Genomic DNA, 18,936 nt, shown 5'->3' on the forward strand with positions numbered 1-18,936 from the left:
CAATCGCGTTGTGATAAATGAATGAAATTTGGTATACACAGCTAAATTTTGATGAGCAATTTGATGGACTAATCCATTTATTTCCACAAGGTCCATTGGGGTGGGTACGGGGGGGCCCTTGGTACTTTGCGTGTGTAACTTTTTCATCTTTGACTTTTTAACAAATTGGACAGCAAATTCCGTTTTCCCGAACTGTTTTACGTTAAAAAGGTACTCTTGTTTCAAATCGTTATCTTTAACGGTTTCTGAGAAAATCGCTCTTGAATTAATCCCACTTTGGTTAATTTCATAGTAATTTAAACAAAAAAAATTTTTTGTTTAAATTTAATCTAATTTTAATAAAAAAATAATAATAAAAAATTAAATTAAATAAAAATTAATCCTTTAAATGGAAAAGAGAGGAAAGGAAAATTATTATTTTTTTTTGTATTTTTCGGTATTAAACTTTTAACTTCTTTTAGAATTACTGATAGACATTTACTTAGACGAGACATTTTAAACTAGATTTCGACAAAAGTTCGCGTCTAACAATTAACGTCAATGTGACAGCAATAACAAATCACCACGGCTAACATTGGATTTCAAAATTTCAGGATTGATTTTTAATTCTATCCAATTTTGGTGTGAAATTTTCTAAGCGAATAGTAGACGTGCTTAAATCATTTTTGTTATCCCTCATCTTCAATAGGGGGTAACTTTCAAGATATTCGTGACATAGAAAAAAATTCCGGAATCTAAGCACTAGTGAAAATATGTATATTGAAAATTCAGACTTATACATCAAAGCTGGCAGTAAGGATTTTGCTCCAAAGTGGCAGTTGTTTGCGGTACTTTGTCAATATCTAGGAACTTTACAACCAATTCGAAATAAAAATAAACGCTAATTGTAAGTTTATCCGGCGGCATTTGAAAACTTGCGTTACAACAAGGGAAAACACAAAAATACACACTTTGCTCATGCAATTTTTTAGCCTCATGTTAAATTCTTCTAATAAAGTCTCTTCTAGGTTGTCGTCGTCGTCACTTACTATTCTCGATTGCTTCACTGTCTCCGCCATCTGAAAAAAAAAAACTGAATTATTACCGATATCAAATATAGAGTGACGTCTAGTCTATATTCATTAGAAACGGCGACACAGTTTACTGTGTAGAATATGTGATTAGTAGCGAGAAAAACTAATAAACAAAAAACTTGTTGAGAACAGGTACATTTAACAGAACTTAGACTGTGGTGCGCCAAACTTAATTCAACCAGTTAATTTACTTCTTGGTTTCCTTGTATAACATTTTTGCCGCATGTGCACATTCATTCATTGTACATAAAATTCGCTTTTAACATTTACCATTCGCGAAAACCACCATAATTCGTTTTGAATACACGATGATACATTATTAATAATATTAAATAAGTACACTTAAAAGAAAAACACCGTCCGTGAAGATAACAAATCCTCACAAATTAGTCAAAGTTGCATGACGATGGTGACGAATGAACATAGAAATCGATAATAAGTAGCTCTTAACAGACTCCCAATCAGTTTACTAGTAAATATGAACATGTTTACACAAAATACACTAGTCACAAAAATTAAAATATTAAAAGATCCTAAACTTTAAAAGGCTGTAACTTCTCGGAAAATGATCGTAGAGCAATAAAAACAAAGCAAATTGAAGCTTGAAATTTCTAGTTTCAGTTTTATCGTACAACTCTCTTGAACAGCTTAAATTAAAGAGGATGAATTAAACTAAAAGAGCTGACAGGTGGGATTGCCAAAAATATACAGGGTGGGCCATTAGTGTGAGAAAGTATATTAACTCCCTTGGTACTCATAATACAGAAAAAAAGGTTATATAAAAGTTATACAGAATTAAGAAACCTAAACTGCAAAATTAATTTGATACATACAGGGTGATGAGTAAAAACGGGACAAGTCAAATATTAAGTACATTTTTTAAATGTAACACCCTGTATATTTTTACACATATGGATTTCCGAGAAAATTCTATATATGGCAATATAAACAGTTTATCATATTAGTGTGGGGGTGCCAAGTTATTTAGAAAATTCCTCGAATTTTGGAAAAAACATGACCTCGAAGAAGTTTTATTAACTTTCAGCTACTAACACTTGGAACAAAATAATTAGACAGAGCTATAGGCAAATGTTAGACAAAGGCTTTTATATTAGCTAATATCGATATTTTATACAGGGCATTTGTTATAATACGATCATTTTTAGAAAGTTTAAACTTGATTTCCTAAAATTTTTCAAATGGAACACCCCCTATTTTATTGTTCTATTTTATTCACATATCGGTCCACTTTAACTTTTATTAAGCATCTTCTATATCTAAAATTGTTACTTTTTAAGATATAGCAACATTTTTTAAAAAACTTATTTTTTATTATTTTATAGAATACCACAAAAATAAATATTAACTAATAAAATTAACTCAAAATGGAACGATAAATTATGAACTGACAAGTTGACACAATGTGAGTTTTGTCCAAAGCCATTTCGTGCGACCGAAAATAATAAAAATTAGGTTCTTCCAGAAATGTTGCTATATCTTAAAAACTAATAACTTTAGGTGTGGAACATACTTAATAAAAGTTGAAGTGGAGTAATATGTGAATAAAACAGAACAATAAAATACAGATTGTTCCATTTGAAAAATTTTAGAAAATCATGTTTGAACTTTCTTAAAATGATCGTATTATAAAAAATGCCCTGTATAAAATATCGATATTAGCTAACATAGAAGTCTTTGTCTAACATTTGCCTATAACTCTGTCAAATAGTTTCGCTCCAAGTGTTACTAGTTGAAAGTTAATACAACTTATTCGAGGTCACGTTTTTTCCAAAATTCGAAGAATTTTCTTCATAACTTGGCAACCCCGCACTAAAATGTTAAACTGTTTATATTGCCATATATAGAATTTCCTCAGAAATCCATGTTTAACAATACATAGGGTGTTCCATTTAAAAAATTTAATATTTGGCGTGTCCCGTTTTTACGCATCGCCCTGTGTGTTTCAAATTAATTTTGTCCTTTAGGTTTTTTGATTCTGAACAACTTTTATATAAACTTTTTTCTGTATTACGAATAACAAGGGAGTTCTTTTACTTTCTCATACCAATGGCCCACCCTGTATATTGAAGCCCGTGGACTTTTTGAAAGAAAAGCAAAAATTTTGAAAATGATAACAATTTTTGACTTTCAGATCCTGAAACTACTTTCAATTTGCATTTTTTATCGCCATTTGAAAATCACTTAAAAATTTAGGATTTTATTTTTTTTCCTTTCATTTGTGTGACTAGTTTATATAGCAACTCAGTTAGTAACGCTGAATACAGTCCGTACGATAAGTGTTGAGACAGAATTCCAAGAAGACCCCTGCGTCAATTTCTTGGAATTAATCGCATTCGACCCCCGGGGAAGAAAGACATTGGCGTAGCGTTCACCGTAACAGCTTGCAGTGCATACTGTGTTTTGCAGTGAAGAAGGCGTTTCTTCGAAAGAATTCTTGGAACCCTATCTCGACAAATATCGTACGGACTGCATAAAAATTAAGAAAATAGTGAACATTTGTTTTTAAGTACATATGCCCTCTAAAACCGCGCATATTTAGAAACTATAACTTCATTAAAACTGCAAATCATGTGCCTATATTTTCTCCAGTTTTTGGAAAATGTTGATTTAGTTATTTTTTATTCATCGGAAAGTTCTTGAAAGCTTTCATTACCTTCCATGTGGAAACATATCTGAAAAAGTACATGTACGAATTTAAAAAAATAATATCACTGTAAATATTTACAATTCTGAAAAATTACACTGTACTCATTTACATTAAAAATTATACCCACAGTTAAAATATACAGGGTCGGAAAGTCCCCATGGTTCATCGGCCTTACGTGAGAGCGATAAAGAAAGTAATAGAAATCCATGCGATAGAGAAAGATGGCTATAATGAAGGCGTCTAATAGTCCCCGCCCATTTCGCCCTTCCACAAATAAGATCCACGTCTTATTTGTGGAAGAGCGAAATGGGCGGTGAGCTTCATTATAGCCATCTTTCTCTATCGCACGGATTTTTATGACTTACTTTATCGCTCTCACGTAACGGCCGATGAACCATGGGGACTTTCCGACTCTGTAGGTATAAACACATTTAAGATTCACAAATACTTTTGTACAACCAATAGACACCGGTGAAAATATTACAGAAGTAAATCAGTGAAACCTTTAATGCAAATCTAGACACTGTTATCGGTTTCTCTAAAAAATAATTCCCTAGAAAAACGCATTAATTCAAATACGTCCTTAAACTCACAACACTTATTAATATTATGTGAATATTTTTATCTTTCACTAACAATTTTCTTTTTTTTTGTCGAGTAATCATAATAGCACCAGCAAGAATGTGGTACATCGAGGAATATAATAATCGAAAAGGATGTCCTACCAATTAGATTGACTAGAGGCCATTAAATCTTAATCAAAAAACGTTTTATAAAACTAAATTAGACCGATATAATAAACAGATAAACTATTTTGTAACAACTGAGGAGAAGCAGTGGCGCCTGGTGAAGGGTTTGGGGGAGGCAGAAAAACGAAGAGAATTCTTTTGAAATACAGTTTTTCGAGTCGTACCATAGGAGCTCGGTTATTTTAATAGACACAAGGTGGATTAGATAAGGGCAAATTCATGGAATTTGATGACGATTAACTTGCCGAAGAAAAATTCGATCATTCTTCTTTAATTTTGATGTTATCGGCGAAAAAATGAAAATTATGATTTTCGTCCTTATTTTTCTAATTCAAACGGAATGAGGTGGATTTTTAAAGCTCAGACATTTTTTGTGGCATCAAATTCAAATAAATTTTTAAATACCAACTTTCCGGAAAGGTGAATAAGACGAAACGATATGAACCCTCTGGACATTTTTGTTTGGGAGTGTATGAGACCAAATGTGTACACCGAATGTCTATTGTCGATGCAGCAGATCTTCAAAGCGTATTTTTGCTGCAGCTAATGAAATTCGACAAATGCCGGGATATCAAAGTTATAGTTTTGCCGAAGTCAGTTGAACATGTATAAAAACGCCTAGCAATACAATTTAATGAGTTTCATAGACGTCCCTAAAAAAGTTTTACATTGGCAATGCTATCAGATTTGATTATGTCGCTAAGTTGGCAGTGCAAACAACGACCAATAGTAATGACCAGTCGCTTAGGCGAAAATCCTACTTACCTGTTGCATAAAGCTATTAAAAAAAAAGACTTACAAAATATGGTTTAAATTAGAGGTTTTATGTCATGATTCACGTCATTCAGGATGTCTATACATGTAGTCAATGAAATCGAAATTATTTTTTAATTTATTCCTCTCCTATTAGTGGTACGTGGTCGCGAACGTCACGTACTGTCAAAATAATATTCCTTTTGTAATTGGACCTTGGTAGAGTACCATGACCCACTGCAACTCTTCGTTGGTGCATCATCGTATTTACAACATAAAAACTAACGTAAGTCTATTGGGTATTGTTATTTTACAACATCCTAGGGAAGTTGCCGAACATTTTGCTCTACAGGGTGAAACTTAAATTTGCATATATGTTTCAATCCAACTCTACCATTTTTTTTAGGGAAAATTTTGAAAAATTGTATATTAGTCATTTGTTTATCTTAAATCTAATAATGCAACGTTATTCTCTTATATCTCGTTATCAATTTTAATCAAAATCCATTCATTTTTATGTATGAAAAAATAGTATGTAACAACTATTATAGTTTTTCCGAAGTCAGTTGAAGATGTATGAAAACGCCTATCAATAAAATTTAATGAGGGGTCCCTAAAAAAGTTTTCTACTAAAAGTAAAAAATTATAATAATTTGTATATAATGTGTAGAAAATTTCTATTATATGTTCATTTGACCAACAATATATTTTAATTATTTATTTATGTCCTCAAACAATTTTATTATATTGATGGTAAATTTCGTTTTGTTGCATTTCAAATGGTCTCCAAAATTCCATGTTGTAATAATATTTGTAAACAAAATAATGATTAATAGAAGGTGGCTATAATAAATTAAAATTACATGAATCACACCAAATTCCGCATTGCTGCACTGCACTGCTAGGCCATTTGTTGACAACTGAATTTATGGCCACGTCACCCAGTGCGGCTGCTGTTTGTGCTGACTAAATAAATGTGGGAACAAGTTTTTCAAATATTTCAATGACGAGTTGCTGCGTCAGCGACCGAACCTGGTACATACTGCCAACCTCTTGGTTCTTCAATTGAGATCGGAAAGACTATACAGCTGGTTGCCGCACCAGGGAAGGCTTTAAATTTGTTTAAACCTTCACGTGAATATATTTTTTTTCAATTTAAAACGTAATGTTTTAGACCATCAGTCGCTTAATAAAAGTTCCTCATTTTCGTGCCCTCTATCCCCCTTTTCAAGGAACGCACTTACTTCAGAAACACCCTGTATAATTTCAAAGAAAAAGGCAACTGGAAAGTCGCTTGAAAGGTATCCCAAAACCAGTATTTTATTTGGCGACCCCTTCGGACGTTCCCAGCGCCCCGCCGCTGGCCGAAACATGAAGAGACCCGCGGCCGGATATACTCTTCCTCTTAATAACAATCAACACCACGCGGGACGAGGCGAGTGGTTAAACAGGTTTCAAAGAGATACAAAACCACGTTTCGCCGATAATGTTATACAAAAGATTATGCTGTGCGCGACCGGACGGGGGTTCTGCGAAATATCGCGGATTTTGCAACGGCAAAGGCCGAAGGGACGCGGTGCTGCTGCAAATTCACGGATTCTGCCTACCGTTTCCATAAAACTACATACAACAAACGCAAACATAATTTGCGACATTATTTCACTGTAGGTCCAGTTATTATCAAAATACAGTTAAATTTACACCTGCATATGCGTGTTTTACTTGACAAAGCAAGCTTAACAACTTTAAAATTTCCCTAGGTCTAGGGAGAAATCGCGAGGAAGTGGCAACGCCGCGCGCGACGGCCCGCGTTTTGCGGAATATCGCGGATTACATTATGGACAATGAGTTCCCTGTGCGGCGTAGGCGAAATAATTGTGGACTAAACCGGGGGGATAAATCGTCTCTTCATGGGAAGGCGAAGGTCAAGTCATAGAAGAAAGCCGCCGTCGCGCAGTCCATTGTTTCTGTTCTCGCTAGGGTGAATATGCTTTTTAGGAAACTCACATGACTGCGCTCCCTTAAGTTACAACTTTTGTTCTCTGTATAAAGTTCACTGAAAAATAACAGTTCGTTTGTTCAGCACTTTTTACATGATACATAATTGAATCGGGATAATATACAGTGTGTTCGCGGATGGGGGACCGCTCTCTTGTAAACTTTTTTATTGTTGATTTTTCGAGAAAAAGTTATTCTTGATAAAAAGTTTAGCTTGTCTTGAAAAATAAACGAGAATAAAAGAAAAATAATAAAAACCTCACCACCATCTATTTCAAAACCGTGTACATTCAAATACATAATTGTTTTATTTTTGGTCGAAAATCACCTGCAGACATTTTTAGTTACAATCTTGCAATACCCTTCATAACCACATTTTACGGGAAACAGCCTAGAAATTAAGGAATTTCGTGAGGAAGGTGCGGATAATTAGTATTCTCTGTTCGTTTCGCAGCATTAAAATAGAAAAGTTCCCACGCATCGCCCAATATATTCCGCTACAAGCGGTATTTATCGATTTCGTTTAGTTTAATTACCGCCTTTGAATTATTACAAGGCCCCGTCAAAAACAAATGACGATACGTTAAAATTTATTGAGCCACGTACAGCGGCCTAACAAATAAATTTGTGAACCGCAACAAATGCATTTTAACGTTGCCACTCGTCACGCCGGTTTGGACACTCGATTAGAACATATTGGAGAGGTAATTGCAAATTTGCACGAAACAAGCAAAAAAATTAAAATTATATCCTCCGATATTTCGCTGCAACGGTTATAGACTCGAATCTATGCGAGAGTCGGTAAGAAAAAGGCTTGAAATATGGATGTTTTAGAAACATTAAATTGGTTACAGATACAATATACGGGGTGTAACTTAAATAAGTACATATTGAAATATAATTTCAGATATATCAGACAATATCAGAAAACCTCAGGAGTCGGTTCTATATTTACACACAAACTAGTACAATGCAACACACTGGAATGAATAAATTTTGAAATTTTATAAAGTGTTTATTCAAAAATTTGTTATACTTATGACTTTATACTTGAAAACTTAATAAACTCAAATTAGGAACACATTTTTATATGTAATATGTTTTCAATAACAAAGAATATTTTAATATCAAAATTTGCCTTTTTTTCGACTCAGCTTACAAACAATATAAGGAATAATTATAAAAAAAATGAACTATTAACTAACTTTATTTGATCTACGTAATACTAAGTACGTCTCCTTATATTATTTGTTGTCTATAAGACAGGGGCATCTATTTATCTAAACAGGAACGAAAATGGCTGTTCATTTGACAGATTTTGTCAGAGCTCGTGAAAATAATGAAATATTTAAGTTACAAGTGATTGGATTATGCTTATTTCTGTACAGGTAAGTCCTGCAGTTTGTTATTTATACTTTATAAAGATTTGATGCGAGAGAAAGCATGATTTATTGGTGATAGCTAGCAATATTATAGTGCACTGTGTTTTAGGTGCCTGGTACGTTGTAAAATTTGAAGTTTTCTTTGCTGGAAACTACGTAGAGGCCTTGCAGACTATTTATGGGGCCACTGGAAACTGCTTTGGAATGGCTTTATACTGCTGGTAGCGGAAAATTTTCATCTGATGACATATTAACTTTCTCTGGACTCTTGCAAACTGTGGACTTGTGAGTGTTTAATTTTCTTTCTTGGACTGTTTTTTCCCGCTTTACTTTTAATTTTTTGGGAGCTGCCTCTCGCTGTACATCTTGCAAAACCCAAGCCGTAACTAATCAATAATTTTTTTTTCTCATCCTTCCTGAATATTCTGTCCCTAGCTTTGTTCAAGGTCCATATACTGAATTTTTCGGTCTTTGGATGTCTTGGATGTAACTTTTTCACAACACTACTTATAATTGATCGGTCGATAGCCGCACGGGTTAAGGCGTCAGTACTTAAATCGTGTGCAAATTTCTGCCCGGATTCGATTCCCGCAGCCGGTAGACCGTAGATTAGCTATGCTTGTACGGAGGATTGGCACCTTCTGTGCAGGTATGGTAGGGTGGAAGAATGTTGGCTTGGGTCAATGTGAGAGACTGACACCGGTTGGCATTTGACCACCCCCCTAACTAACGAGGTTTTCCAGGTTTCCCTCATTCCTGCACTGAATGGTGGTTAGGGCCTACCAACATAAGTCGTTAATAAGTGCAAATGCGGCCTGCGTAATAATAATATGTCGCCTCCTCTCCCGCACAAGTCTCCGACTTATGGGCTAATTCTCGTAGTTAGAATGAGGAGAGGAGATATATTATATTAATTAACACATTTTTAACAATGTCCTTTTATTTTTATATACAATTCTATAAATTAATTAATAAAATATTCTTTATTTTATGTTTTTTTACCTTTAGCTTTGACATTTGTGAAATTTATTATAAAATTTGACGATGAAAATTTTCATGTTATGGTTTATGTTGGATTGAGATATCTTGTTTAAGTTTACTCGTCTTCCAACGATATGTATACCAGATTAATCTATAGACTTTAAACTTTCGTTCGATATGAGTCACTCTAGGTTTAGATTCGTTTTTCTCTAAGTACTGAGTACTAACAAGTGTCGACGTCATGCATTTTATGAAAATTTATTCTGTACTTGAGAATAAAATTAAAAGATTATTTTTATACTATGTAATTTCATTGATCGTTACTAGTTTTATATCCAGAATATCCATAGTAACAATTTTTACAAATTTGGTGTTGCTATAACAATAATTAAAATTTTTATACGATTTTAAGTTTGGTCAGGCAATATTTTCATATGAGTTTCTACATGAACATTTCAAATTCGTTACAATATACAGGTATTTCAACTGCAGGTATAATCCACAATGTAAATGAGTAGTGAAAGTCATTTTTTAAAATCACAAATATTTATAGATATAATTCTTTTAAAAAATCGTCAGATACATATAGGGCGTCTTTTAGGGGCCTGTATCCCTGTAAGGGAGCCCCTAGGGAAAAATAGGAACTTGTCATGTTATTTTGACGTCCCTTGTATAAATCCGAAAGATCGCCCACATATTCCATTACTTTTCTTATTGTAAAGTATTTACTGTACCAGATTTTTATTTTAGGAAAATATATGTATTATTATTATTATTATTATTATTATTATTATTATTATTATTATTATTATTATTATTATTATATTCTGGAACACCCTGTATATGCTAACCATTATTATAAAAAAAATTATAAATTCTGAAATAGCGTATATTTGAAAATATAACTTCCTCAAATTCTACTTTGCTACGATGTTTTTTTTTGGAAGCTAAATATTGATTTAGTGATTTTATCCGAAATCTCTATCCGAGACATTTTTGATCAAACTTCAATCATTATGAAATTAATATAAAAAACATATATTTTAACAACTCCAGCTACATTTGTATTTCTTTTATTTTGTGTTATTAATTTAATTTCTTCTGAATAATGTTGAAAATGAGGGAAATTTACCTTACGATAAGTGTTTCATCAATTTAAAAAGCCCAAAAATAATCTCAATTTGGAGAATTTTAAGATGAATAAAAAAATTTGCAAAATATTTTTCAAGAATTGGATCCTAAAAAGTCCCTAGCGTACATATGATTTGCAAAATTGGGGTTTCCAAATATGAGCACTTACAACAAGTTACCATTAAATGATAGACTTTGAATTTGACATTTCGAATTTAGAATAGTACATAGTGATATGTTATTAACGTTATCAATATGGTACCAAAACCTTGTCTGAACTTTATAGTTTGACCATAGACCATAGACGGTGTTTCTCTTTTAAATCTGACTTCTTTATTTTCGTATTTTTCGTAAAAAGTATAAACTATACTGAACCTGTATATAGAATAGCGGTCACAAAAGTGATGGGAAATTTACAGGAATACTTCTAGTCAAGTCAAAATAAAAAAATATCATATACATAGACATCTATCCTAAAATCCCCTATATCTAATATACACATAGCGGTTGAATATACAATCTATTTGAAAAAAATGTGTTATTATTTTCATAACGGTCACACAATTTCCCGAACGACTTTCCAACATTTTTGTAACACCCTGTATAGTTATCACTTGTTGCAATAGAACAAAATTCTTCGACTAGATAGCCTTCCCATTGACTACGTACATAAATACGTATATATAGAACGGAAATGCCCTAGAGATATGGCAACACACTTCAATAAATAATTATAAACTACAACTTTATTTCACATGTCGGAAAAATATGTTTTTAACGGTATAGTTAAATAGCTACATTGATTATTTCGATTTGTAAATATCTTCTGGCAGTTTCGATTTTTCTTCTGAACGTTGCATGTTATTTCTTACTCTATTTTAAACTAATTCACACATTTGTTTCTAAAAAATATGTCACACAATATTGTTTGATACCAAATAACTAGGTATGTAAAAGGTACCAGGCATATCCACAAAGTACGAGTACCGAGACCCTGATACTGTGGGTTTTGTTTTCGACAAAGTTGGCGACACTGCATTCAAGGCCAAGGTGTTGGGAGTAGAACTCGCGCTCATTTGTGTCAATCAGTTGAGAACTGTTGTTCTAGTGGCGTATTGAAAAAATTATTGAAATGAGTACCGCTATTCCGAATCCCGCCAGGTGAACAATTTCTTTACAGTACTGTGACTGGCGACGAAAGACATCAATGCAGTGGTGACATGATCAACCACCCCGCTCACAGCCCTGACCTGGCACCTTCTGATTTTCATCTTTTCTCATCTCTGAAGGTGTTAATGGGTGGAAAAAGGTTTTCTGTCGATTAGGTCAACAGTGCATTGAAACAATAGACTGTCGTTTCGGTTTTTTAAAAATTGAGTACTCTCACATTGTGAATATGCCTCGTATATTTAACTCTAGAGACAAGACTTATGAATGTTCATATTGCGGGAGATAATACTCCATGGGTTTATGCCACAACTAGCTTTGAATAACACCATCAATACCTAGCAAACAGCTAATAATTAGGCTTAGTGCACGTGCAGAGTCTAACAGAGACGGCGCGGGGGTCAGTGGCCTTCACAGCTGCCTCGCGTATTGAAATGTTCAGTTATTTACGGAACCTTGTAGTAGTTGCTGTCGCGTCGATACCTTTCTTTTTTTACGTCTGCTGTAAATTATATAAATAACTATTTATAAATAGTAACATAATTTACATTAACAATTATTAACAGACGCGAATTATTTCAAATGTGATTTGACATGGCATTATAAATTCTTGTTACAAAACTAAAATGACAAGACATGTGAAGAGCCATGTCTCGTTCAGCGCTGAAGACTCTGTATTTTGCTATGAACTTACAGACGCCTTTCTTTCAAGCAATATTCCATTAAACAAACTAGAAAACCCCAAGTTCCATAATTCCGTAAATTGGAATCACATGGATTGTCCCTAAATGAACAATTTGATATAATGGATGATGTACAAAAAATATACGACGCCAATAATATACGCCCAGTCAGTAGTACGATAAAAGAAAAAATACAAAGAGCATTGGAAAAAAATCCAGGATACACCATTTTGGAAAACATATGTAAAGTTTTATCTGGACATATCAGGAATTACCAGCAAATATATTAATATACACGGTCGGAAAGTCCCCATGGTTCATCGGCCGTTACGTGAGAGCGATAAAGTAAGTCATAGAAATCCATGCGATAGAGAAGGATGGCTATAATTAAGGCGTCTCATAGTCACCGCCCGTTTCGCCCTTCCACAAATAAGATCCACTTCCACTTGTAATTCAACGACCGGTGGTCATCTTTGTTTTCGTCGTTTGCCTTTTCTGTAATCGATGTCACTACTTATACAATTCCGACTTCGTATTCCGATATGTTAATACAATCCGTTAACAGAGGGCAGCCCTAGAAAGAGTGATGCCAGATCTACAGATTTGTTTGGAATTGGGGAAATAGGGAATTTTGCTTTATTTCTTGGGATTTTTATGTCATTTTAAAAAGTATACTTAAATAACAACTAAATGAGCTTTAAATGTAGCTGAGCACTATACTCCATTTGAATAACTTCTCAGTAGGGGAAACAAGGTCACTAGATTTACAAACAGAGGTTTCTACCAACTACTGTAAAAAGTTTTCTTTGTTATGCGTTGTGCTGCCCTCTGTTAACGGATGGTATTAACATATCGGAATACCGAAGTCGAAATTGTATAAGTAGTGACATCTATTAAAGAAAAGCCAAACGACGAAAACAAAGAAGACCAGCGGTCGCTGAATTACAAGTGGAAGTGGATCTTATTTGTGGAAGGGCAAAACGGGCGGTGACTATGAGACGCCTTCATTATAGCCATCCTTCTCAATCGCACGGATTTCTATGACTTACTTTATCGCTCTCACGTAACGACCGATGAACCATGGGGACTTTCCGACCCTGTATAGTTCATGCCTCAACCTTTTCTCATATTGTCCGTTGTCAACAGTAGACGTGAACGGTTATTTCCCGTACACAAGTTAATATTAGGTGATAAACGTCGCCGTTTCACTAAAGAAAACTTAAAAAAGCACGTAGTAATATGTTTTAACTCCTTCCAATATTGCACGGAAGCCTTGTCTCAACAATAAGGTTTATCAGGTAAGTGGTGTCATTCAAATTTGTGATAGGTATTTTATCCTCTACTTAGCCTTGCTCTTTGGTAATGTTGCGACATATTTTCATTCGTAATCTGACTACGGTCCTGTTAAACTCCGCACCGCACTAAGTCTACTGATAATAAATAATTATTAAAAATAAAAACTAAAAACTATACAAAAACACACGCCTGATATAATCAAATTGTTAAATAATGTAATCGTTCAAACAAATATCTTGTATTCTTGCTGTTCTATCATCACTAGGGTTTCTGATTTCTCGGCCTATTTTTTTTCTCGGGTCTCGAGAATTCTCGAATAGGAATTCCCGGGAATTCTCGAATTCTGGAGAAATTTCTAAAACTTAAAAACTCATAATTTTGGTATTGCAATGCGAAATATAAACATGCTATTGTACTTAACAATCATCATTAACATTTATTATTTATTCAGTATTTTTATTAATTACTTGTTTCTACTTCTACTAACAAAACTAAATTAAACTTTGAGTTTCTTCTTAAAAACCTTTAACTTGTTTTTTTATTAAACACTCAATATACTTATGTTTATTTTAATGTTTTTGAATCGTAGTTTTCTTCCAATAATAATTATTAATAATCATTAATCATGCAGTCTTTTAATTAAATAAATAGTAAATAAGGAATTTAACTGAAGAAATCTTAAAAAAAACAAGCTTTAATTTAAAGATACAGAAGCGTTCTTCCTATTAATTTATCACTTCAACATTAGGTATAATAAAATTTCTACACAAACTTGTAACTAGGTACACGGTGATTCACTATATTTTGATCCCCCCTTTAACTTTTTTGTTTTAAGAGTTATAAAAAAAAATGTGAAATACAAAAGTAGCACGATTTTTTATGAAATTTTCAAATATGGTAGTAGAAAAACAAATGAAGTTTAAAAAAATGACCGCGGATGTTTACTTTGTTAATTTAAATGGAACACCCTGTATATTTTTACACATTTGGATAGAACGTTCCCTGTCGAGCACAGTCATATATGGTTTGTTGGGTCCATCTCTAACAATAAGCGAGATAATATTAAAAAATGAAAAGAACGTTTTTTATTAAGAAAATAAAATATTTTGTAATTGTTGGACGTTTTTCGGGCATTTCTGCCTTTTTTCCAATTACGTGAGGATTTAGATTTATTTGAAATATATTTTGACATATCGAACATTGATATAGTCCAAAATGGGTATAAGTATTTTAACTAAATCGCACTAATTAGTCCGTGAGGGGCTTATTTACTCATGGACAATGTTATATGGTAGGCCGTGACATGTAATATTATAACAACATTGTTATTGTTTGACAGTTTGTATTATTATTTATTTAAAATGGGTTACACAGAATTAGAAAATTTAAATATTATAGGAATTAAGATAGAGTAGTTAAGATATTCTCCATAGTTTATTTTAATTCCTAATAATATTTCAATTTTCTACTTCTGTGTAACCCATTTTAATCAAATACTAATACAAACTGTTAAACAATAACAATGTTATCATGACATTACTACCTGTTACTGTCACGACCTACCATATATAAGATTGTCCATGAGTAATTGGCCTCACACGGTTTAATTAGTGAGATTTAATTAAAATACCTATACGCATTTTGGACTATATCAATGTCCGATATGTCAAAATATATTACAACTAAATCTAAATCCTTACGTAATTGAAAAAAAGGCAGAAATGCCTGAAAGAGATCTAACAATTACAAGATGTCTTATTTTCTTAATAAAAAAACAACATTTCGTTTTTTAATATTATCTCGCCTATTTTTAGAGATGGACCCAACAAATCATATATGACTGTGCTCGACAAGAAACGTTCTATCCAAATATGTAAAAATATACAGGGTGTTCCATTTAAATTAACAAAGTTAACATCCGCGGCCATTTTTTTTGAACTTCATTTGTTTTTCTACTATCATTTTCGAAAATTTCATAAAAAATCGTGCAACTTTTGTATTTCACATTTTTTTATAACTCTTAAAACAAAAAAGGGGGGTCAAAATATAGTGAATCACCCTGTACATTAAAAAAAAGAATCATCAAAGTAAACTAAAGCCTTAAAAACTTAAAATAAATAAATCATGAGCTGGTAGAGAAACCTCTTTAACCGCTCAGTTATTTGTCGAGAAACGAATTGAACGCATGAACGAAACGAACTCCAGTCAAGAACTTAAGACGCGCGTGATTTTTAAATTTCTCGATTTCTCGACACTATTTTCTCGTCTCGAGTAAGGTCAGATTTCCCGGGAATTCTCGCTTCGAGAAGTGTCGACCAGAAACCCTAATCATCACTCTTGACAAAGATTAATCATGTAAAAAATAGTTACTAACAAAATGGTATGGACAGCGTGAGTTTCAACCCTTTACGACGTCAATTGTGATGCCACTACCTAAGCCCTCTTTTCTGCTATATCAGGCCCATTTGAAGATAAAAAAAGCGCTTCTCCTTGTGGAATCTCACTGTACCGAGCCAATGGACATACGTAATAGCGTAGGCCTTGAATATCCATGTCAGATGCAAAACAATCGACAAGAGCCGCGTCTTACATAAAAATGAGGCACTTACATACGGACACATGTTGCAGGTACCGAGAAAAGCGAAGTGTTGTTATCCAGACATATAAATACACAACTATATTAACATTGGAACGGTGTAGCTAGTGTATTGGACTAACTCCACGTCTGTTTTTATCATTGAAAGTAAGAGGGTCAATGAGACCTGAGGTTAAAAACACGCAGTTATGTAATATTAGATCTGAGTTCACCTTTATACGATACCACCTTGACCTTGGACGGCAATCAATAATGCATATGTGCGTTAGGCAGGATTATTTTTAATGCGGTCATTTTAATCTGCCGATATTGTACGTTTTTGATGGAGTTTTACGGTTTTGATAAACTGGGGACCACCCCTAGAACTACACCTCTGTACTTAAAAAATCTATAGCACGCACACACGTTTGTCGAAAATTAAAAACGAAAGCTACGCTCCAAACTTGAATAAAAGCGCTATTCTTTCGGTAGTTCTATTACTTTTTGTTAATTTATGGCAATGGATCTGTCAATAAACATTTGGTCAAACCTACAGTGACATATTGTACAAAATGCCAACCTTTATTTGCAAAAAAAGTAATTCACAGAGACGTACCATGTTTACATTTTCAAAACTTTCGGAAATATTTCGGTTATTTTTAAAGCTGTTGCGGTTTTCGCAAGTAGTAAACTCTTTACGTAGACTGGCACAAACACAAAATGTTGTTTTCTAGCAGTTACATAAAGTGAGACGCTGTGTCTCCAATTTTCGCCACAGTTTCAAAAATAAACCAACGGAACGGCCGATTTCGCGAAAACGACTATCGACACGTAACGATAATAAAGCTTTTAGAACCATTTTAATTTCACTCGGTAATATCGATAGACGACTTTTCTAGCGCCACGGGCCGTAATGTAACTACTGATTGAGTTATAAAATTGCTTGATGAAGTTAATTTCACGCCGTAGAGACGGGAAATCGATACCGTTATCTTTTACAGGCAAAAAAAATTGCTATATTATGTACGTCGAATCTTAAAAGGGGAAGTTGCGCTTGGCAAGATCATATTACAATACTTCCTGTTCCTAAAACCTTCCGAACAACGCTAACAGATTTCTTAAACATCACATTTACATTTCAGACCACTTTTTGACGTTCGCTCGACGTGTCATCTTATACTGACGCTGGCAGAATAATTTTTTCAACCCTCCTCTGCTAATATTGCAACAAATACTAATAGATTCCCTGAAGCTCCCACATTGATATTTAAGACCACTTTTTGACGTGAAATTGACGTCTCGACTCGACTATATAAGCGTCGAATAGACGTTACTTTATTAACCTTTACAGTTTGTTGTTTTTAATAAAATAGCAACAAAATAAAATATTAACAGATTTCCTAGACATATTTACAGTCCTTATGTACTAAGTATTCATTTATTAAAAATATGAATTTAGGACCGTTTCTTGACGTTACGTCGACATCTCGACTTACACACGATGCTAACGATGCTAACGTCGAATCGACGTTACTAGGTTAATAACGAGCGTTCAAATAAAAACGTGGTCGAAGTTGGCTCTGACACATTGGACGTAGGGAGTAGCTTATAAACCTCATTTCTCAACGGGCTGTATAGCAGCTGTCAGTTTCCATAACGTTAATGACTATATAACTTTATTTTAAAGAATAATCGTGATAACAATAACAAACAATTAAAGGAGCTGCGGAAAGTGTCCCCCTCCTTGTTATAACAATAAATTAAAGCAGTTGCTGAAAGTGTCCCCCTCCTTGTTCCAAGCACTTTTCACACCTGTTGTTCAAAGAATTAAAGACATTTTCTAAAATGCTCGGGGTATTGTTAATTTCACGAATCTTGTCTATAAGTCGAGCCTGCAGATGGTTTAAATCAGGAACAGGCAGTTCAAAAATAGTGTTTTTAAGGTAAGGCCACAAAAAGAAATCACACGGCATAATATCACATGACCTCGGTGGAAATTCATGTTCAGCATTGAGACTTATTAGTCGATTTTGGAAAACTTCCCTCAACATATTCATCGTCTCGCCTGCCGTATGTGCTCTTGCCGCCATCTTGTTGAAAGTAAAAGTTTGTAATTTCGTTTTCTTCCAGCTGGTTAACAAAAGGAGCGATAATTTCTTCTCTATACCTTTGCGTAGTAAGAGTACCATTAAAAAAATAGGTCCATAAATCCTCCTTCGATTGAGAGCACACCAAACTCCAATTTTTTGAGCGTGTAGAGGGCCCTCGACAAAAAAATTATCTGTTTTTTCAGAAGACCACATTCTCATATTCTGTGAGTTTACGTAACCACTTAAATGAAACCAGGCTTCATCAGAAAAAAAGGTGATATTATGAAGTTCACCGTAGTTGTTTAAAAACCATTCACAAAATACAGCCCGTCGCGGAAAATCAACTTCATGAAGTTCTTGCTGACAAGTTAAACGATAGGAGAACAAACG

The 18,936-nt window shown here is 33.7% G+C and overlaps 1 protein-coding gene across 8 annotated transcripts in view; it reads right to left on the reverse strand.

Moving 5' to 3' along the window:
* Positions 1-18,936, reverse strand: part of LOC108910920 (xin actin-binding repeat-containing protein 2) — a 148,687-nt gene that overhangs the window by 34,037 nt on the left and 95,714 nt on the right. For all 8 annotated transcript variants that reach the window (XM_018715683.2, XM_018715682.1, XM_018715685.1 and 5 more), the window contains exon 2: positions 951-1,058. In XM_018715683.2, coding sequence (XP_018571199.1) covers positions 951-1,058 — 108 coding nt within the window. The remainder of the gene's footprint in view (positions 1-950; positions 1,059-18,936) is intronic.

Source organism: Anoplophora glabripennis, unplaced genomic scaffold (assembly GCF_000390285.2).
Source record: "Anoplophora glabripennis isolate ALB-LARVAE unplaced genomic scaffold, Agla_2.0 scaffold462, whole genome shotgun sequence".
NCBI classification, from domain to species: Eukaryota; Metazoa; Arthropoda; class Insecta; order Coleoptera; family Cerambycidae; genus Anoplophora; species Anoplophora glabripennis.